This window comes from Apiospora hydei (assembly GCF_038363865.1).
Source record: "Apiospora hydei strain CBS 114990 chromosome Unknown utg000005l_segment0_segment0, whole genome shotgun sequence".
In the NCBI taxonomy this organism is placed as follows: domain Eukaryota; kingdom Fungi; phylum Ascomycota; class Sordariomycetes; order Amphisphaeriales; family Apiosporaceae; genus Apiospora; species Apiospora hydei.
Window position 1 is genome coordinate 3219525 of NW_027117364.1, and position 20979 is coordinate 3240503.

At 54.7% G+C, this 20979-nt stretch overlaps 7 protein-coding genes across 7 annotated transcripts; 3 read left to right on the forward strand and 4 right to left on the reverse strand.

The window, feature by feature from the left end:
• Positions 1-669: 669 nt before the first annotated feature.
• Positions 670-2290, forward strand: PG997_006458 (uncharacterized protein; the record flags this gene model as incomplete). The annotated part of the gene is made up of 6 exons (XM_066810773.1): positions 670-877; positions 957-1013; positions 1087-1151; positions 1245-1615; positions 1686-1784; positions 1849-2290. 6 exons carry the CDS (start codon positions 670-672, stop codon positions 2288-2290), a joined length of 1242 nt encoding a protein of 413 aa, XP_066669696.1.
• A 1468-nt stretch (positions 2291-3758) lies between these two features.
• PG997_006459 (ABC multidrug transporter) lies at positions 3759-8578 on the forward strand (the record flags this gene model as incomplete). The annotated part of the gene is made up of 11 exons (XM_066810774.1): positions 3759-4134; positions 4199-4638; positions 4706-5323; positions 5395-5814; positions 5873-6048; positions 6102-6462; positions 6520-6829; positions 6891-6968; positions 7029-7582; positions 7642-8105; positions 8161-8578. The coding sequence occupies 11 exons, from the start codon at positions 3759-3761 to the stop codon at positions 8576-8578; spliced, it is 4215 nt and encodes a 1404-aa protein (XP_066669697.1).
• A 619-nt stretch (positions 8579-9197) lies between these two features.
• PG997_006460 (uncharacterized protein) lies at positions 9198-10728 on the reverse strand (the record flags this gene model as incomplete). Its single annotated transcript, XM_066810775.1, has 2 exons — positions 9198-10228; positions 10311-10728. The coding sequence occupies 2 exons, from the start codon at positions 10726-10728 to the stop codon at positions 9198-9200; spliced, it is 1449 nt and encodes a 482-aa protein (XP_066669698.1).
• Positions 10729-13039: 2311 nt separating this feature from the next.
• PG997_006461 (uncharacterized protein) lies at positions 13040-13978 on the reverse strand (the record flags this gene model as incomplete). The annotated part of the gene is made up of 1 exon (XM_066810776.1): positions 13040-13978. The coding sequence occupies one exon, from the start codon at positions 13976-13978 to the stop codon at positions 13040-13042; it is 939 nt and encodes a 312-aa protein (XP_066669699.1).
• A 1639-nt stretch (positions 13979-15617) lies between these two features.
• Positions 15618-16367, reverse strand: PG997_006462 (uncharacterized protein; the record flags this gene model as incomplete). The annotated part of the gene is made up of 1 exon (XM_066810777.1): positions 15618-16367. The coding sequence occupies one exon, from the start codon at positions 16365-16367 to the stop codon at positions 15618-15620; it is 750 nt and encodes a 249-aa protein (XP_066669700.1).
• A 936-nt stretch (positions 16368-17303) lies between these two features.
• On the reverse strand, positions 17304-18117 carry PG997_006463 (uncharacterized protein; the record flags this gene model as incomplete). Its single annotated transcript, XM_066810778.1, has 4 exons — positions 17304-17378; positions 17501-17540; positions 17614-17875; positions 17958-18117. 4 exons carry the CDS (start codon positions 18115-18117, stop codon positions 17304-17306), a joined length of 537 nt encoding a protein of 178 aa, XP_066669701.1.
• Positions 18118-19794: 1677 nt separating this feature from the next.
• Positions 19795-20396, forward strand: PG997_006464 (MFS general substrate transporter; the record flags this gene model as incomplete). Its single annotated transcript, XM_066810779.1, has 2 exons — positions 19795-19980; positions 20334-20396. 2 exons carry the CDS (start codon positions 19795-19797, stop codon positions 20394-20396), a joined length of 249 nt encoding a protein of 82 aa, XP_066669702.1.
• Positions 20397-20979: the final 583 nt, after the last annotated feature.

Genomic DNA, 20979 nt, shown 5'->3' on the forward strand with positions numbered 1-20979 from the left:
CAATTACTCAGAGTATACCGCCCAACTCCCCGCTCGATCGGCGGCTACAGCCAATGCATTCAGGAGCGTCGGAGCCTGCTTTCCTTTCAAGGACCGGGGCAATCCAGCAATGATGCATTGAATTCCTCCGAAGCTGTTGGCCACAGCAGTCCATCAACGTCTGCATGATGTTGCCAGGTTGTGAGCAAGCAGTAAACCGACTGCTTTCTATTTTTGGTCCATTGCAACCCCATCGGTTCCAGCAGCTGCATCGTCGAAGCTGCAGCCCTCTGTCTGCGGCCCCTTCCTGCGGCCACCTTGGTTCCAACATACGATGGTGTATGTGTTTGTGTGTGTATGGTGTGTAAGACTTCGAGGTGTGTAAGATTTTGGGGGCTTGTCAGCGTCGAAGGTCAGATTCGGAAGAAGAAGGTGTCCCAATACCAAGGTCCCGAACATCTCGGGAGAAATCTTCTGCTTAGTTGAACACGTGGGAAATATGTATCCCCAACCATCTCCCCATTTCTTCCTTCCACCACGTTTTCCCGGCTTTCTTTTTTAATCCGCGGTATATAGATATCGTGAAGTCGTCGTAAGCTTTGGTGGCCTTACACGTGTGCGCACACGTCTTGCATCGATCCTCTGCGGCTCCGTTAAAGCTACCTTTGCTAGCTTTCTAAGCAACCGATCATGGCTTCTCTCGCCGATCTCTTCCCGCCCGGTACGGACCTGTGCCAGATACCGTCGGGCCAACCCCCGCCGGGCGTGATCCCCAACTTCAACGACCCGGGGTTGAGGGTGGTCGTCATCACCATATCCGTCATTACCACTACCATCGCTGCCGTTTTTGGGATATGCAGACTGTTGAACAACATCCGCAAGCTCACGGTGAGCGACGGTAAGTCTCTCCGCCCACGTGGCGATGCAACCAACCACGTCGTACTGATGGAACCGGATGACTAACATGCCTAATCCAGCCTTCGTGTTTCTGGCTATCGTTGGCAACATTGCCATCGCGGTGACTATGATTGTCTGTAAGTTGCTACTTGATTCATCCTCGCAAAAGGGGGATAGGAGAACCACCTAGCTGACGGTTGTTGCTTTCAGGGGCCAAGTACTTCCGTCATCAATGGAACCTGCCTATATGTTGGCTCAATGGGAAATGGGAGCAGGTACGTTCTGTCGCATTGCATTTAGATGGCTTCGTGATCAGAGGCTAACACATAGCTTCCGTCCCTCTCTTCCAGATATCCTACGTCTGGCAGATCGTTTTCTGCTTCAGTCTCTTCTTCTCCAAGACGGCCACGCTGCTCCTGTATCTTCGCATCTTCACCGTGTCGCGTTCCAACCGCATTGCCATATGGGTTGGCATCGCCATCACCTTCCTCATGTACGGGTCGAGTGTCGGCACCCTGTCGTACTTCGCCGCGCCGCATGCCGGAGAGACCTGGGACGAGCTCTTGGTCAAGGTCGTCGGCACCGTCATCTTCCCCCTGAAGTGGGGCGTCGCCCAGGGTGTGGTCGGCACCTTGTTGGATATCTACATCTTCATCCTGCCGCTGCCCCCGATCTCGAGGCTTAAGCTGGCGCTCAAGAAGAAAATCCAACTTGTCGCCCTGTTCGCTGTTGGTGGCCTGTAAGTTGAAATAGCCTTTCACCCTTACTCTTGTGGGGGTTCATCCAAGCTGACTGACTGGTGCGTTCAGGGGTGTTGTCGCCAGCATCGTGTCACTCGTTTACAGGTCCAAGTCTATCCAGGGTAATCCGGATTTGACACTCAACACTGGTATCCTCTTGACTTGCAAGTAAGTACTTTCAACCCACTTTTCACCCTTGTAGGTTCCTACAGGCACTAACATACCCAACTAGCCTCGTCGAGATGAACGTCGCCCTGCTAGTCTGCTCGACCCCCGCCGTCGCCAGCTTCATGCGCGTCCATGTCCTGGACTCGCGCATCATGCGCAGCCTCCGCTCGTCGCTCCGGCTCAGCGGGCACGGCCACAGCAAGTCCGACCTGGCGGCCGACTCCGGAAGACAAGATGAACCCCAACCGGCCCCGGACCGGGCGGAGCAGGGAAACGTCCCCAAGCAGCAGCGACGCGGCGGAGGTGCCCCCGGCAACCCCAACGCCGCGGGCTACGTCGACATGAGCGACACTTGGCTGCTGAACAGCGGCGCTACGGTCGATATCGAGGCGCCGCCCCGGGCGTTGAACCAGGAGGATCCGAGGGGGTTGAATGTGCACAAGACGGTGGATATCAAGTACGATTCTAACGAGCCCTCTTCGCCGCCTTCGGAGAAGAAGCCTTGAGTAAGAGATTGAACTATTGGACATAGCACTGGCTGGCATCCAAACCAAAGGAGTTGGCCTCATGTTCTAAGATAGTCTACAAATCGAATATGTATTTTCTCTTAAGCTCCCGTGTCCTACACGATTGTGACTATCAAAATACATGTACCGTATCGATGCCCTGTGAAACCAGTGTTGTAACGATTAACTTTAGACTATCCGATCATTGTACAAGCCCATTACACTGTTATGACAAAACCGTTGGGAAACGACGTTATTGTTCAGCCATGTATAACATTACACGGCTTGGCACACTCATGTCGTGCTCAAGTGACATTGGAAATGGCTTGGCCAAAGTTTTCAGTGGTTGCCTCACATGCCCATAGGGCTGTTGGTCCTGGCAGCCTTGGGCATACTATCATGGATCATAATCCCCTGTTGGTCGACTTCGCTTAGCTCGCTAAACTACACGATGTGGCAAGCCTGTTGTGCCGAACGCCACCGTCATCCTCCGGCACAAGTCACCGAAAGGGAGAAGGACCGGGGCAAAATCTGACGTGAGGATATACCTCTTACTACTACGGCAGTCGGGGCGGGTAGGGAAATCTTACGTGAGCACCTCAAAGTGGCATCAGCGTGGGATGATCAGTCAACCTGGCCAAGGCAACAGCTCCCCAGGACGATGTTATTCAGGCGCGGGTGCGAAGAAAAAGAAAAGAGAGTTGGAGAGGCGGGAGCGGAAAATCCTCCCGACAATGTGGCACAGCCCAAAATAGACGGCGCGGCATGCATGCCAAGCAGGGTGCTGCTGCTGCGGTTCTGGGAAGAGTAAGCCAAGTCCGACGAGGGGACCATACTCTCGTCTGATTCTGGTTTTCTTCCAAGACATATGTGCGGTTTGTCACAAATTGAGACCTCTATCCGGTCTCTGGCTGCCTGCCTGGCTGGCACCTGGGGTAACGATCCTTCCCGGGCGCGGCCCTGATAATCAACAGCCAATCACACCCATGTTTGCCTGAATCTGACATGCATGGGGGGTGGTCAGATTCGGACAAATCTACTTGGGTGTATATTCGTTTTAATTGGCCCCCATCCAATAGAGAGCTGTCGTGCAACCACACCAAGATGCAAGCCAGGGCAAGGGGTCTCTCCCCGTATCGGATGTGCGCAAACCCAGGGGTGGCTCTATCCAGCACCTCCCAAAATCCATTCGCCCGGCAGATGAAGGCAATCTCGTCAAAACGAAGGTAGGACGGGCGTCCAACGGCTAACGGTGAGTGGCTGAACGCCAATTGATCCATCCCTTCCCTTGGCGAAGAGAACAGTTCCTCCGGCTGGCTTGACCTTATTGGCACTCACTGCCTTTGTTCTGCCTCGCAGCGCAGCCATTGACAATTGAAGATTTTGGCATGTCTCTTGAGTCTGCTTGAGTGAACAACCTTCACACACCGTTTGTTGTAGACAGCAGCAGCAAACCGCAGCAGCGACAATGGCGGAAGAAACGACAGCCACCCGAGAGTCCTCTCTCAACGCCTGGCTGGCGCAGATGCAATCGCGCCCCCGTCTGCGCTTCGGCGTCTCCTTCTCTTCGTTGCACGTCTCCGGCTTCGACACATCGGTCCGTTTCCAGCACACCATCGCGTCCTACGCCCTCCTGCTCCCCCGCTGGGCCGCTAGCCTGCTCTCCCGCCGGCCCCGCGACACCAGGGTCCAGATCCTCCGGGATTTCCAGGGCCTCGTGCGCGACGGCGAGATGCTGCTCGTCCTCGGCCGGCCCGGCAGCGGGTGCACGACCTTTCTGAAGGCGTTGTCGGGGGATACGCATGGGATCTCGATTGACTCGGAAAGTCAATTCAATTACCAAGGTATGAGAGAGACACGCCCCGTATGAGAACTGCATATCGACGGAGAACTGACGCGATGCTGTAGGCATCTCCCACCATGACATGCACCGCACCTTCAAGGGCGAAAGCATCTACCTCGCCGAGCTCGACGTGCACTTCGCCGAACTGAGCGTGGGCGACACCCTCGCCTTCGCGGCCGCCGCGCGCGAGAAGGGCTCGACGACGCGCTGGACCGTCGCGCGGCAGAAGGCGCGGGACACGGCTGCGCTGTTCGGGCTCGACGGCGCGTACGACACGTGGATCGGCAGCGCGGTCCTGCGCGGCGTCAGCGGCGGCGAGAAGCGGCGCACGAGCATCGCCGAGGCGCTCGTCGGGGGCGCGCAGCTGCAGTGCTGGGACAACAGCACGCGCGGGCTCGACAGCTCGACGGCGCTCAAGTTTGTCGATGTGCTAAGGCGGTCGACGGATGAGCTGCACAGTACGGCGGTCATGAGCATTTATCAGGCGTCCGAGTCCATATACGAGGTGAGTTGTTGCCTCCCATGGGGGTCGCCCAACCACGTGACGCGAATGGCTGACCCTCCTCACATAGAAATTTGACAAGGTCATGGTGTTGTATGAAGGTCGTCAGATATACTTTGGTCCGGTCAACCAGGCTGCGGAATACTTCCACGAGCTTGGTTTCCAAAGGCCCCCTCGTGCAACTACGCCGGACTTTTTGACTTCCCTGACCAATCCCGCCGAGAGGATTGTCCGGGATGGATACGGTGACCGAGTCCCGCGCTCATCAGACGAGTTCGCCGAGGCTTGGAAACAGAGTGCCCACGCCAAACGTCTCGTCGCCGACATCCGTGACTTCAACACGAGCCACCTACTGTCGGCGGGTAAACTTGGAACTGACACAGACAGCTCGGAATTGAAGGACAAGCCCGAGTCTAAGGGGTCTCCCAGTGTCTCGGTAACCCAATCTTCAAACACCACTTACAGCATCCCGATCTACCTTCAGATCCTCACCTGCCTACAGAGAGGTGCCCAGCGGCTCCGCAACCAGCCTGGGCCGGTGATCGGGTCCGTCGTCGCCAACGCCATCCTCGCGTTAATAGTCGGCAGCGTGTACTACAAGCTTCCCGAAACTGCCGATAGCATGGACCGCCGTGCAATTCTCATCTTCTTCTCTCTGCTGGTTACTGCCTATTCTCCCGCTTTCGAGGTATAACACACACACTACTGCCTACCCCTATCTGGTGGATCGGCTAGGTCTCGCGCTGACGAAGGAAATAGGTCCTCACCATGTGGGCACAGCGTCCCATTGTGGAGAAGCACGATCGATACGCCTTCTACCACCCCTTCACCGACGCAGCTTCGTCCATGATCTGCGATCTCCCCAACAAGTTCGCCACGGCGGCTCTGTTCCACGTGACTCTGTACTTCATGACAAACCTCCGACGCACCCCCGGCGCCTTCTTCATCTGGCTCCTCTTCAACTTCGTCCTGGTGCTGAACATGTCCATGTGGTTCCGGCTGGTGGGCTCCATCTCCCGCACCATGGCGCAGAGCACGGCGCCCACGTGCATCATGGTTTTGCTCTCGTGCATCTATGCGGGGTTTGTGGTCCCGGTGCCGTACATGGTGGGATGGTTAAAGTGGTTCCCCTATGTCAACCCGATCTCGTATACGTATGAGAGTCTGATGATCAACGAGGTAAGTAAATTTTGAATCTTTCTGTGACTACGTTCATTTTCACTAACATGAATGACAGTTCCGGAACCGCAATTACCCTTGCACGACTGTTGTCCCCGATGGGCCTTCCTACGGGGAGGTCGAGCTGCGGAACAAGATCTGTCCGGTTGTGGGGGCTGTGGCCGGACAGACTTATGTCTCCGGGGATGTTTATATCGGCGAGAAGTACACATACGTCGCTTCGCATCTATGGCGGTAAGACATCAAACCTACTGCAGCTTCCGAAACTGGTAGGCTAACCAATGAAGAAACCTGGGCATCATCTTCGCCATGACGGCCATCGTCTGCGCTCTCCACCTGCTCGCTGCCGAGTTCATCCCCGCCGAACGTTCCAAGGGTGATGTCCTCCGTTTCCAGCGTTCTCGTCGCCGGAAGGTGGTCCGAGACGACGTCGAGGGCAAAGGAACTGTTGGCTTCGCCCAGGATGTTAGCAAGCAGAGCTCGGCAGATGCGGTCAAGGGGTCGGCCGGCGCTCAAGCCATTTTGAAGCAGTCGTCGGTGTTTCACTGGAGGCACCTGAGCTACGATGTGAAGATACCGCACGGGACTAAGAGGATCTTGGATGACCTGGATGGGTGGGTCAAACCAGGGACTCTGACCGCGCTTATGGTAAGCGAAAAGATCCTCACTCACCGGGGTGATCTGACTGCTGACCAAACGATGTAGGGTGTTACCGGGTCCGGCAAGACCACACTTCTGGACGTTTTGGCAAATCGTGCAAGCTTTGGTGTTCCAAGCGGCGAAGTCTGCATAGACGGGCATGCTCGAGACGCCAGTTTCCAGAGAAAGATTGGGTACGCCCAGCAAGAGGACGTGCATCTCCCAACAGCAACAGTGCGGGAGGCATTGGAATTCAGCGCCTTGCTCCGGCAGTCGAACACCTCGAAGGAAGAAAGGATGCAATATGTCGATACCGTGATCCAGATGTTGGATATGCACACTTATGCTGATGCTGTTGTCGGTGTGCCCGGAGATGGTAGGTTGCATCTTCTCGGTTACTCCTTTACCGAATTGTTGCTAACGAATCTCCGAAATAGGTCTGAACATCGAGCAACGCAAGCGGCTCACCATCGGCGTCGAGTTGGTGGCCAGACCAGAGCTGTTGTTATTTTTAGGTAAGTGTGACCCGGTGAAGCAATTGTTCTCAGGAGGTAGCGCTGACACACTGGAACTAGACGAGCCTACATCCGGACTAGACAGTCAAACGGCCTGGTCCATCTGTACACTGCTGCGTAAACTCGCCGACAACGGCCAAGCTGTACTCTGCACCATCCATCAGCCATCCTCGCAGCTTTTCCGCATGTTCGACCGCGTCTTACTCCTCAACAAGAACGGTCACTGCATCTACTTCGGAGACATCGGACACGATGGATCGAAGCTGATCTCCTATTTCGAGGAGAACGGCGCCGCGAAGTGTGACCCCGAGGCTAACCCGGCCGAGTGGATGCTTGAGGTGTCCGACGCCAACAACACCAAGGAGGGCGAGGGCTTGCCTGCAGACGAGTATTGGGCGCAGAAATGGGCGTCCAGTCAGCAGAAAACCCAGGTCGTGAGTGATCTTGAGGAGCTCGGAACACACGCTCCGGGAGCGACGCGGGAGGTTGTGCACAAGCACGCGTACGCCGCGTCCTGGACGACACAAGTCATGGTAGTGACGAAACGGATCTTCCAAGACTACTGGAGAAGCCCTACCTACGTGTTCTCAAAGCTTGCTCTCTGCACCGGCGTGGTCAGTATCCCCTTATCCATCCCCTTTACCGACCAGCAACTACTGACACCACTCTACAGGCCCTCTTCAACGGCCTCTCCTTCCAAAACACCCGCCACGACGTCCAAGGCCTCCAAAACCTCATCTTCTCCATGTTCCTCTTCTCGCAAATGTTCGCCACGGTGGACCAGCAGGTGATCCCGCGCCTGATGGAGGCGCGGGCCCTCTACGAGTCGCGCGAGGGCCGGTCCAAGTCGTACTCCTGGACCGTCCTCCTGGCCTCCAACATCCTGGCCGAGATCGTCTGGCAGACCCTCACGTCCGTGCCCGTGTTCATCGTCTGGTTCTACCCGACGGGGCTGTGGCGGAGCGCGGATCCGACTTTCGGGAGCTCGGAGCGCGCGGGGCTCGCGTTTATGATTATTTGGATGTATGGGCTTTGGATCGTCACGTTCTCGCAGGCCATGGCGGCGGGGATCGAGCATGAGGAGAGTGCGGTGCAGGCGGCGACGCTACTATTCTGGTTCTCGCTCGTGTTCTGCGGGTAAGTGGGCTCTCACCCCCTTTTCCTCCTTACGATATTGACTTACGCCTCCTAGTGTCATGGTCTCTCCCCACGAACTCCCAGGCTTCTGGAAATTCGTCTGGCGTGTGTCGCCCCTGACCTACCTAATCGACGGTCTCTCGCTCGCAGGTCTAGCCCACGTCGACATCACCTGCTCGCCCGTCCAGATGCTCGTCGTCAGCCCGCCCAACGGCACGCTTTGCCGTGACTACTTCGCGCCGTACATAGAGATAGCCCATGGCGCCGTTTTGAACCCCACGGCGAGCGATAACTGCCAGTACTGCGCCGTCACCAATGCGGATTCGTATTTGTACGGCAGTCTGGACGTGGGCTCGGCTAGCCCCTGGAACAATGTGGGTTACTTTGTCGTCTTTGTCGCGTTCAATATCATGGCGACGTTTGCGCTGTACTGGTTGGCTCGGGTGCCGAAGAAGCGGAAGGGGAGTGCTTAGTGGCAAAAGGGTTATCATCGATGGCTCGATGGCTGCTGGGAGGCAACCTTGACAGCGGTTGGAGAAAGCTGGGGTTCAGGGTTAGGGTTATGGAACTGCAGAACACGATGTAATTACTAGTGATTGGTGGCCTGGACAAAACAGGGTTACTATAGTGTTTGATAATCTGGGTAGAATTCCACTGTGAGAAGAGCATTATGGTTGTATAAAAACTATTACCGTTATTAATAAACATGTCTTCAATCCGTTCAGAAGCTCCCGGATCTCCCAAAATTCCAAAATTTGACCACCAAGCTGGACAACAAGTAACGGTACTAAACAGTGTAGAGGGAGCCGCGCAGTAGATTGGCGTCGCCCAACCCCGTATTCCAGAATACCCCGGGGTTCGACCCAACTACCGGGAACGCAATGGCAGGATTGTCCGGCCTAACTCCAAGAATGGGATCGATCTGCAGATGGTCAAGATCGTGCGTGATTCCGGGGTTTCGTTATCGATCTACAGACACCCACAGTATTTCTGTGGCGCGGCGGTTCCACCCCCGAAGCTACTTGGGCGGTGCTGATCTTGGTGTGCGTATAGTGGATCCGGTATCCGGTGCTATTACTTTAATTTCACCTACTACTCCATCGGCTTCGACTCGCGTGGTTCATCAAAGAACACCGGCAATCCCGCCGACTTCGTATCTCTCCTACTTTCGAACGCGGCATCGTGGTCGTACGCCATAAACCCAGACCCCTCGTAACAGCCCACATACTCGGCGTCCATCTCGTCGCCCTTGAGGATGCCCATGTCCACCCAGAGCAGTATGTCGCCGCCTGCCATTACGCCGCCCGGTCCGTAGGCGGCGAGGAAGTTATGGCGCAGCTTGACGTGGACTTTGTCGTATCGAGCGAGGTGTTCAATATGGGACAGGTCGAGCCAGAAGAGCAGCAGGTTCTGCTGGGGGTAGTCGAGGCCGGGGAAGAGAGCAGAGGAAGAAGACGACCTGCTCGCAAAACTACTGGCTGTTGTAGTGAAACCACTATCATCAGAAGCACCTTTACCCTGGCAGTTGGTTATCACTGGAGTGCCTTTGCCCCACCACCGGGGCATGCGGGAATAGAAGGCCAGGGACACGCAGATCACGATGAGTAGTGCTTGCGCGATCAGGATGGGCTGCCAGTACTTCATGCGCAGCGAGGTCACGGACAAGGCGAGCAGCAACCCCACGCTGTCGACGTAGAGAAAGGGGACTATGGTTGGCCCGATCCGGTCGACCAGGATGCCGCCATTACTTGCTGTCTCCGGTATGGTGGAGGTAGCAGTGGCACATTCAATCACGCCCTTCCCGTCGGAAAAAGGCGACGCTCCGAGATGTTTCCCATCGGCAAACGCATGGCAGGCCCGACCCGAGACCAAACCCTTGGCGGCGCCGGCGGTCATGACGTTTGTGATCCACTGCTTGGCTAGGTCGTCGAATTCATCGTCCCAATAGGCGCGCTCACGCGGGGGCATCGCGCTTTCGTCCCGGCCTTCGACCATGAAGCAGATGTTGTCGGGGAAATTAGTGATCCGGGTGCGGCCAGGGCGGATCTTATCAGACAGAGGCTTGGGCTCAGGGAGATCCGGGAGGGGAGACGAGAACTTGTCATCGGGGGTATCCTGGGTCACTATAGTATTCGAAGCAATTTGTTAAGTTCTCAATAGCTCGGAGTCAAGGGGGTTTATTTAAACAACGTGGGGCCAACATACTACATGATCTATAGGCTCCCCAGCAGCCCATCTTCTCCGTCAGAGGGATAAGCTCCCCACAATGGGCGGACCCGTGGGGATCCCGCCCGTTGGACTCGTACATGGCCCGAGTCGCAGGCAGGCTTACCGTCTCCCTCCAGAAGCCGGCGTCGTCGGGGAGGGCCGCCCAGAACTCCGCGACCTCGGGCCTTTCCCACCAGGCCTTGAAGTGCTGCGGGGACTTCCAATGGCTCGTCCACACTTTGGAGGGGAGGTCGTTCTGCTCGAGCTTCTCGACGTGGAGCGCCCCATCCTTAACGAGTTTGTCGAACTTCTGAATGAGGGCGCGCTTGGACACGTCGGGCGAGGGGGCGTGGTATTGGCACCCGAACAGGGAGACAGTGAAATGATGGGCGGTTGGGAATCGTGTGCGCAACATGATGCAGGATAGGACTGGTGGAAGGGTAAATAGTGCAACTCGAGAAAGAGAAAGAAGGAAGAAAGAAGAAGTTGCCCAAGTTCCGCGTGTCGGTTTTAAGCACGGGGTTTCTTCTGGAGAGACCTAATAATACTGCTGATAAAAAGCTACCAGACTCTGTTCCTCCACCGACAGTGAACTCGCATATAAATAGAGTACGAAGACTATTTACTTATGCCGACTGAATGCGCAGCGGACGGCGTGGTATGAATCGGCACAATATGACCTCTGTGGGCTAACATAGGTGATGAGCTAAGCCATCGCCACTCGTACAGCTGACTCACAGGGGTCGTATAGTCCCGTGATGATTATTGGTCACGTCGTCTTACCCGGCAGCTATTGATAGTGTATAATACATCCGCCGAATCGCTTAAACCGACGTTGAGGTCAAGTAGACCTGGAAAATCAAACCTACAACCTAAGGCGTGCACCCGACCCCTGACCACCTATACCCTAGTGTCGCTCGTATACCTCGAGTAATATGTATAGATTAGTATGCAATTTTCTTCCTAAAGAATCCTAATAAGCCACCTATGTGCCCTCGAGCACCGTTTAAAAGCAACATCTTACCCTGATCGGCAGAGGGGAGGCACCCCTCGGGTCACCAGACTATCGATGTGAGGAGGCAGGAAATCGCCGATCTAATTTGGGGTCGCATCACCTCGGGTCTGGCGGCCTCCTAGGACTGTGGTGTGCCTACATAATTGCCAAGACGCGGATACTACAGCCGTCTACGGCCGTGGCATCAACAACCTGCACACACCGAGAATGCACTTTCAGATACACTTCTGTTGCCTTCCTCCCAAGGAAATCTGTAGGGGCTCTATGTATCTAATAACAAAACAATAACTGCGAACACTTCAAAGGCACTCATAAGTTGAAACAGCTTTCAACTTGCTGTAAAGCACTGTAGCGTTTAAGTGCTACACACCCTGATATTCAGATCGCCACCGACCCCGCTATGCCATGCCAGTGAGGGGGTAGGACTGCATATCCGTTTGCCGGCTTTGTCGCCTTCGCCACCGTCGGACCTACCTGGAACCCTTTGCGGCCTCGTTGATTCCTCGGGGCAGTGTTGGTCGATTGTACCCCATGTTTCGATGCAGCCTCCGCCGGAATGGAGTTGCAGTTATTACGGAAAACCAGTTTCATTTCCTTAAACATTTCTGCCGAGATACTTTCAAATGTAACCAACCAAGTCGTTACCAACCTGGCCACAAATGTTTACCACTTTACAGCCACTACAGTCGCGGTTGCAGAAAGCTGTGGAGCTTGACGAGCCATCTGGCGGATCTGGCAACTATCGGCGGCTGTAGGTCTTACGAGATGTCAAACTTGTCGCGCATGGGCAGCAGCCGGCGGCAGCGGCTGAGCACGAACGTCTCTTGAGCGGGCAACGAGAAGAGGACCGTGGAACGCTGCCCCAATTGGTGATGTTGGCAGACGACTTGGTGTCGGACCAGAACCAGCATAGTGCCGGTGGAAACGATACACTTGGAGCAACTCCCGCGAATGGTGTTATTAGGAAGAAGTATTTGACAACGCCATGAAAATAAAAGGAGAAAAGGAGAGGAGAGGGCCCAAAAAATGAAGCAAAAAAGAAAAGGAAAAAGAAACTCCGATGCGGGGAATCGAACCCCGGGCTACACGGATCTTCATGAGAGCGTGTAATGTTAGCCACTACACCACATCGGACTTGTGGTTGTCTACAATTGACCATGTTTGCTTGGTGATTGCTATTGCTGTTAAACTAATCTATGTACGGCTTTGGTCTTATTGCGTTGAATGGTCAGTGACGAGCACGACTAAGTGTTACCCCTGAGGGGGCCGACTTAGACTACTGATGCCTAGCCCCATCCCCGTCCGCTCACTCAGAACAACTTTTCCCTCTTAAAGCAATGTGTGGTCTAGCACTTGACGGCCTATGAGATGCTGAAGGATGGCGCAGTGTGAGCTTGAATACTAAGAAAAGACGTGATACGATGCACCCCGTCGTCATCTCAGGACGGTTCAATGTCAAGTATTCAAGAGCGTGGCAAAGGGCTTCGAGTGTCTGCGGTTAATAATATGAGTATAAGAGTTAATATATAATATACAAGGGAAATCGTCTTGTCCGTTCTATCCAAACCGTAATCCACGCAAAGCACATCTTTTCGGTGCTTGTCGAGGCTCCCCCACTTCTATAAAAGTACACAGGCAGCTGCACATGCCTAGAAACCATAATAATATCACATGGCAGCAGTTCATTCATAGCCAACATTTCGTCTCCGGCTTAGGCTCCAGTACCGTTGCCTTTGCCCTTGCCAGCAGGTGCTGCACCTCCGGCAGCGCCACCAGCTGGGGGAGGAGGAGGGGGTGCCTCCGCACCAGCACCAGCACTGCCAGCTCCCTTGCCCTTGCCCTTGGCATCGGGGGCTCCGGCTCCAGCTCCAGCACCGCCCTCAGGGGGAGGGGTAGGAGGAGCTGCACCTCCTGCTGCTGCACCGGCCCCGGCCCCAGCTCCAGTGCCCTTGCCCTTCCCAGCTGGTGCCTCTCCTCCAGCACCAGCACCCGCACCCGCGCCGGTTCCCTTGCCCTTGGCAGCCGAAGCTTCACCCCCGGCAGCGCCAGCAGCACCTCCAGCAGGAGGGGGTGGTGGTGCCTCCGCACCGGCACCAGCACCACCGGCTCCTTTGCCCTTGCCCTTAGCATCGGGGGCTCCAGCTCCGGCAGCGCCCTCAGCACCACCGGCTGGGGGGGCGGGGAGGGGGCGCCTCGCCACCGGCACCAGCACCAGCACCCGCGCCAGTACCCTTACCCTTCCCCTTGCCAGCAGGCGCCCCAGCCTCAGCACCAGCGCTGGCGGCAGGGGGAGGTGGAGGTGTAGGTGGAGCTTCACCAGCTCCTGCACCCGCACCCGCACCAGCGCCCTTCCCCTTCCCCTTCCCCTTCCCCTTGCCATCGGGGCCGCGCCGCCGCTTGCTGCGGGTGGCGGCGGCGGCGGCGGCGGCGGTGCAGCGGCTCCGCCTCCCGAAGTGCCGCCTCCTTCTTGGCGTTTGGACGACGCCCAAAAGTTGGCGAAGTGGTGCGCGGCGTCCCGCGGGATGATCTCGGACCGCCATTCGGTTTCGCGGGCTTCGAGGCCTTGGACCAGGTCCGGATCGGGCATGGGAATGGCGTTGGCTGCCATGATGAGGGTCAGGGCGACGGCGGAGAGGTCTTGGAAATGCATTGTGGTGGTGGGTTGACTTGGCCGTTTTAAGATACGGAGTAGAGAAGAGAATGGAACAAAAAAAGTAGGAAGTATCTCTATGTCGAATAGACTGAAAAGGCACGAGCCAGCGTTGGTAGTGAGAATGTAGAAAAGAAAAAGAGCGGAAACGTGGTAGACTCGTGACAAGAAGCCTTGGTAAGTCTTGAGGGTGTTGTTTGTGTGAGTTGAGATGAACTTCGATAACTAAGAAGGAGGCGTTTTCTTGTCTTTATACTTGGCAGCCCTCAACCACACTGGTGATTGTCCGAAATCTAGACTGTTTGTTCGCTTGGAGGCTTTACAGCCAAGCTATGGGGGCATGAGCGTTGCCAAGTGATGTCATTATGGGATCTCATGCCCGCCGTTGTTGCGGATATGGAATCATCCACTGCAATACAATGGCTATGGGAGGCAAATGGTCATGGATTGACTAGCAGCTTATTCAAGAACCATGCAGTTCGGGGAATATTTGATGTCATCCAAATAAAGTATGTTTCTTGTTTATGATACGCCAAGGTTCACTGCCCAGCACGTCAATAGGGGCTAGACAACTCTCAATTGCCACAATGGGGGCCGACACCCATAAAATGCAAGAACCGTTTTATTCTTGGTGGGTCTGGCCATGGCCACATGCTCATGCGGGGGCTTGGCCGGCAAGGCTCGGGCAATCAACCCCTGAATCTCCTCAGGAATCATAAGTGGGTTGTTTCGGAGCAAACAGCCATACCCCTGCTCGTCAGCACCAACGTGTAGGCGTGTTAATACTTTCAGGTCTCCCCGCGTGGCGGCTCTAGCCGCTTTCGTGGTAGGATTACAGGTAAAATACGCATACTACTGGAGATCCAATGACTTGGCAGGAAAACATCGAAAGGTCGAAAACAGTTCTGTGAATAATGTCAATCCTAGCGCTCTGCCCCTTATGGTGTGTAACGTTATTCGAGAAACCATGGAATTCCTAAAGGCGTTATTCTTAAATGAATGTGCTGCCTTCGACAGCGATGATATTTATCCTCGTGAGAGTTGGTGCGTGTCAGCAGCTTCATCAGCTTCGAGGTCTTGCAATTAGACTATACGACATTTCGATATAGGAGGCATTCTGCGTGTAAGCCACGCTCTACGCTTCACTTCTCTATTTCCATGGCATACACTACTTTGTTTTGGTTCAATTCTCCAGTGATGGATATAAGAACCATGGCATAAAGTCTGAAACAGAACTTCTACGTCTATATACTATCAGAGGTACTGGCAGAGTATAACAGGGACCGGATGCTTAAGTAGATAATGATTTTATAATTCGAGGGGGATTATATGTAATAGATGTCTGTATCGCTCCGTTGATGGGTCCCTCACACACTACCCAGCAGTGTGTTGTGAAAGAAGTGCTTAGCCAGCAGAAACCCATGGCACCGAGGGCATGTGCTATTTTAAGCCGCCTGATCTATCCCGTGATTAATATCCCGATTGAATTTCTACAACTTAATCCATGCCCTTGGAGTCCATAAAGACGGCATGCCCTTACAGGCAAGTGCCACCACCCGAGGAGTTAATGATGCTAATGAGTTTTGAGTCAGTCAGTCATCTGGACACATGGTACATCTCTCAAGATCCTTTCCGTAACTTACCAGTTGGCACCCGACTCATCGCTGCACACGAAGACGCCACCATCCTCATCCTGCTGGCAGTTTAGGCCTTCGGCCTGCTTTTCAGCCACGCGTTCAAGTTGTGCGGAGTTGGAGCCACCGCCGTTGTCGGCATTAGCATTGGCATCTTCCTCCTCGTTGGCGTCCGCGTCCGCGTCCGCGTTGTTGTCGGCGTTATCCGCGATGTCAGCGTCAGCGTCAGCGTTTTCCGCGCCGGCGTCGGCATTTGCGTCATTCGCGCCATTCGCATTATCCGCATTGTCAGCATTAGCATCATCAGCGTTGGCGTCGTCGGCATTGGCACCGGCTGCGTTATCTACGTTGGCATTATCCGCGTTGTCGGCATTGTCCGCGTCGTTGGCGTTATCCGCAGCGTTGTCGGCATTGTCGGCATTGGCAGCATCATCTGCGTCAGCAGCATCGTCCGCGGCAGCCGCATCGCCCGCATCTGCAGCGTCATCCTCATCTTCAGCTTCATCGACGTCATCGGTATTCTCGTCTTCGGCGGCGGCATCATCAGCATTCGTCGCATCGTCGGCATTTGCCACGTTGTCATTGTTGGCCGCATTGTTGGCATTGGCGGCGTTGTCGACATTGGCGTTGTTGTTGTTATTGGCAGCGTTGTCGTCAACCTGGGCGATGTCATTGTCATCGACATTGCTACAAGGTGTGGGCCTGGCCATGACGGTGCCAAGGAAGGCGAAGACGAGGAACTTCTGGAGCTGCATGGTGAGGGCGGAAGTAGGTGATAGTAAGTTGAGTATAGGTAGGCAAGGAGTGATACAGTAATAGGTTTTAGTGGGCCGGCCAATAGGATGAATGAAAGTCTAGTATATTGTATCTGTATCGAACTGAGTGTGTCTGTCTCTCCGAAATGACTTAGATATAGTGGACGGTGGATAGCCCTATATATATGCTACAGCTCACATGGATCGGTATCGCCTCCCATGGGGAGAAATGTGCACGCGATCACAGATGCCAATGTTTGGTTTGGGCAAAATGGCGACACGGTGTCCCAGGCCGAGCCAGGCGTACAACTTGGCAACTGCAGTCCAAACATTTACTTGTTCTTATTCTTGCAAACGTGGTGTGATATCATGATGTAGCCTCTCGAGGTCGCCCGGTTGTTCATGCTAGATTTAAGCTTATTTTATCGACGACAAAGGAGGCGACAAGTGAAACAGTGGGCTGCCGAACCGCCAAGCCCTATGCACCGGCAAACTTGTGTGGTAGTAGTCGTGATCTCCAAACAAACCAGGGGTGAATAGGGGTAATTAAAGTATGTTTCGCATAAGCGGGGATACCGAACAGCTGGACGTGACTTTGAGGCGAAACGTGTGATCGGCCACTGCTTTGTCACCTGAGCACTTAGTTTAGGTCACTCGGTAAAACTTGGCCAGGAAAGGCCCTCTTGCATGGATCCTGCCTGTATTTGATGGCAGATGTGAGTTGGTATCATTATGCGACTTCCTCTCCAGAAATAAAAAGCCTTATCTTTTGTTCAAAGGTTCTCCGTTAAGTACACTCCGGGGATAATAGCATCAATATTGAATACCATCCATCGCCCGCTAGTCAATTTATGATACTCGTATATCTCTACACATCTTGAAATTACAGGATATCCAACTCGAAGACCGAGCCTTCCCTAACAACACTTGTCCCTCTCAAACCCAACGTTCCCACAGCATACCCGAGTCGAGTATGTCGAAACCCATCGCATTCGGCTGACCAACAGCCCACTATGAATCTGTCAGTGAACCGCAGTTCATCTCACTCAAATTTGGCATGCCAATAGTTGAAGCAGCGGCCAGTCGGAGTTGAGGGGAGGCTGGGAAAGGACAATTATCAATGTACTGCTTACCAGGGGCGCAACGTATCCCGTGACGTTGTATTTCTGGTTACTGTTGGGTTTTAGTCTCTTGATCAGCACTTGAGCATCTTCCAATAAGGGCGGGAACTCCAGGGGCGGCCTACCTCATCTCCTGAGTCCACTGGAAGGAAATGGCCACGTCTGGCTTCGGATACTTAGGGCTTGGCTGCACCCTGGCCGACAGCCCGCCAAAGGTGCCGCCGTCCGAAGTATCTCCCACCTGCCTGCTTGCGGTGCAGTCTATGTAGCCGGTCTGGTTGGGCGACTCGGCGGTGGACTCTCCCTCACATGTGCCTGTGAAGGAAGGGGTCGATGGTGCTCCGTAGACACTTGGAGGATCAAAGACCGGGGCCGAGATGTCGAATACTAATGGTCGCGGGAAGTTTCCGAGTTAGGGTCACCGATCTTGTACGCACGACTGAAGGCAGCAGATAGGTTGGCAACTTACCATAATGGTAGCGTGAAACTTCGCCGGCGAGCTCCGCGGTGCGCCAGTTCGATATATTCCAGTAGTAGACTTCGTAAGCCCAGCCCGGGTTCTTCCTCGGCAGAGCGGTGGCTGCAGCTGCGGAAGAGCCAGCTAAGAAGAGTAGTGTAGAGATCTGCATATCTGGTTCGGACTGATTCGGCGGTATGGAACCATGAACCCGGTTACGAAATTTAGACTAATGCGACACTGCCGCTAGAAAACGCAAGTAAACTGCCCGTATTTATAACCTCCCCCTGGGCGCCTACTTTCCCAAAACGGAAACCACGGCCCTCCACCCGCCGAAGAAGGATTCGGGTGGCTTGATTTGCCTAAAATCCACACGAACCAGGAATTAGAAGCCCCCTTGCTTGATTGGAAGTAAGGCGGTGTGTACCGCCAATTGCTTCCTGACTAGAGAGCTTGAATACGAGGTCCCTTGCGGACGGGATGCCGATACCACCGATGGCCCATTAGAGCCCTGCATTCTATGTCCCGGTGGCCGCTATACCGGAAAAGGGTTTACCCACATGGCTCCATGCTTATCCACGCCTCACGAATCACTAATCAATGAGTTGGTAACGGTATAGCAAACACAGCATAGAGACTTGTTAGTCCCAATGCCGAGATTGCGTGACATTGCCTCGGCGGTGTAAAATATATATCCGACAAGATAAAGGATGAGTGGAAGGAAAGTAAATAAGAGCCGGCAACAAGTCGACATACTTCACGATATTCATCCAAAGGCAGTGCAGTTGTAGTGCGAGGTAAGAGAAGTGGCGTTACAGACCTACAGTAGCGAGCAGAGCCGCAGGACACTAGCGTGACTCCTCGACTTAATCGTGGCGTTTCGAGTCAAAATAGAGTTCGAATGCAGTTGTCCAGAATAGGAATGCGGGAAGTAGGACGCACGGATGGGGTTGGCCTCACCCGCTCGGCTGTCTTCAGAAGACTTGCTTGAAAAGATGTCGACGTAGCCTGGCAGAGCGCTGTGGATTTGCGAACTCTTCTACCAACACGCACTGACGAGGTGCATGAGATGGAAGTATGTAAAGCTAGACAGAGCTGAAAAGTTCGTTGCTGGCCTTGCATGTGAGGAGGCTTTGTCGCCTGGAGTCGTGATCGGACCCTCATGACTAGCGCTTTCATCCCATGTTATAGGGGCCACAGCGGCTCAGCAGGGCTTATGTGAGGAGAAGCGGAGAGAATGGGAAATATTTAGTTGATACAAACCTCTCGCTACTTCAAATGAGACTTAGTCCTTTCCGACTGTCGCTTCTGTCTATCCGTCCAAATATGTTGGGGAGAGCCACCTCTTGGGCGCAGCGCCTGCTGCGGTCTCCGGGGGAATACGTCACAGTGGCCGAGGAGAGACTGGTGTGGAAGCTGGACCTCATGATCTGCCCCATTTTCTTTCTCGTCAACTTCGCTAGCCTCCTCGACCGCTCCAACATCGGCAATGCGAAGATTCAGGGCATGGACCGAGACCTGGGCCTGAATATAGGGAATCGATATAATGTTGTCCTCGTGGTGAGCACAAGAAGGCCTCAGAACATACTTACCCCTTCACGTTTCGATCGTTCTGCTGACATCTTGATGGTGCATGTCAGATCTTCTTCGTGCCCTACATACTCCTCGAGCTTCCCAGCAATCTGATCGTCAAGCACGTCCGGCCGTCGTATTATATATCTGCGTTAATATTCTCATGGGGTTCGTGACAACACAGAAGGAAGAGAAGACAATATACCACCCCTTGGAATAGGAAAGCAAAAATGTCTAACAGGCTTTGGGTTCTGGCCCGTATTTAGGAATCGTGGTCATGTGCGAAGGCTTCGTCAACACCTACCAAGCTTTGATCGGCCTCCGGTTCCTCCTCGGCGCCCTCGAGGCTGGCATCTTCCCCGGCATCTTGTATGTGACGTCCATGTACTATAAACGGTTCGAGTACCAAAGGCGCCTGACGGCCATCTGGAGCTCCGCGATCCTGTCGAACGCGTTTGGAGGAGTGAGTCGACATTCCAATCTTGATTTCTCTCCGCGGACTGACCAATCCCCTTCGGCAGCTTTTGGCATATTCAATCGCGCATCTCGATGGCCATTATGGGTATGCGGCATGGCGATGGTATGGAAGAAGCGCAGTCCCCAATCTCTGTTGATCTGGCGTTCTAAAGTGCTGACATGACTTGCCTTCACCCCCCTGCTAGGATCTTCATCATCGAAGGGGCCATCACGGCCTTCTTCGGAGGGATCGCCTTCTTCTGGATTCCCGACTGGCCCGAACAGAACAAGTACCTGAGCGTGGCAGATAAAGGGATGATCCGGCAGCGGCTTCTGTCTGATCAGCCAGCGGTCGAAGAGCCCGAGATGACCCTCCACCAACTGGGTGTCATCTTGCTCGACTGGAAAATTTGGATAAGGTAGGTATCCTCATGTTAGGAGAGGAGCAGAAGACGAACTGAACTGAACTGACGTGATCGACGATTAAAGCGCACTGAACGCCTTCGGCGGCATAGTCACCGTCTACGCCATGGCCTCCTTCCTCCCCACCATCCTCAACGAGTTCGGCTGGGACGTGGTCGACGTGCAGCTGCACACCATCCCCGTCTGGGCCGTCGCCTTCCTCGTCGCGGCCCTCGCCTCCTGGGCCTCGGACCGGCTGCAGCACCGCAGCCTCTTCATCCTGGCGCTGACCATCCCGCCCACCATCGGGTACGCGATCCTGCTGCGCCAGGAGCACTTCTCGCGGCGCGCGCAGTACGCCGCCACGTTCCTCGTCGTGCTCGGCATCCCCACCACGCCCGTCGTCTACGCGTGGCTCATGAACAACCTGCGCGGCCACGGGCGCCGCGCGGTCGGGTCCGCGGTGGTGAACAGTATGGGCAATTGCGGCGGCGTCGTGGCGTCGAATGTCTTCTTGGCACGCGCGGGGCCGCGGTACTATGCGGGATACGGGACCGCGCTGGCGTGTATTTGGATCACGGGGATAGGCGCGGTGGTTATGGCG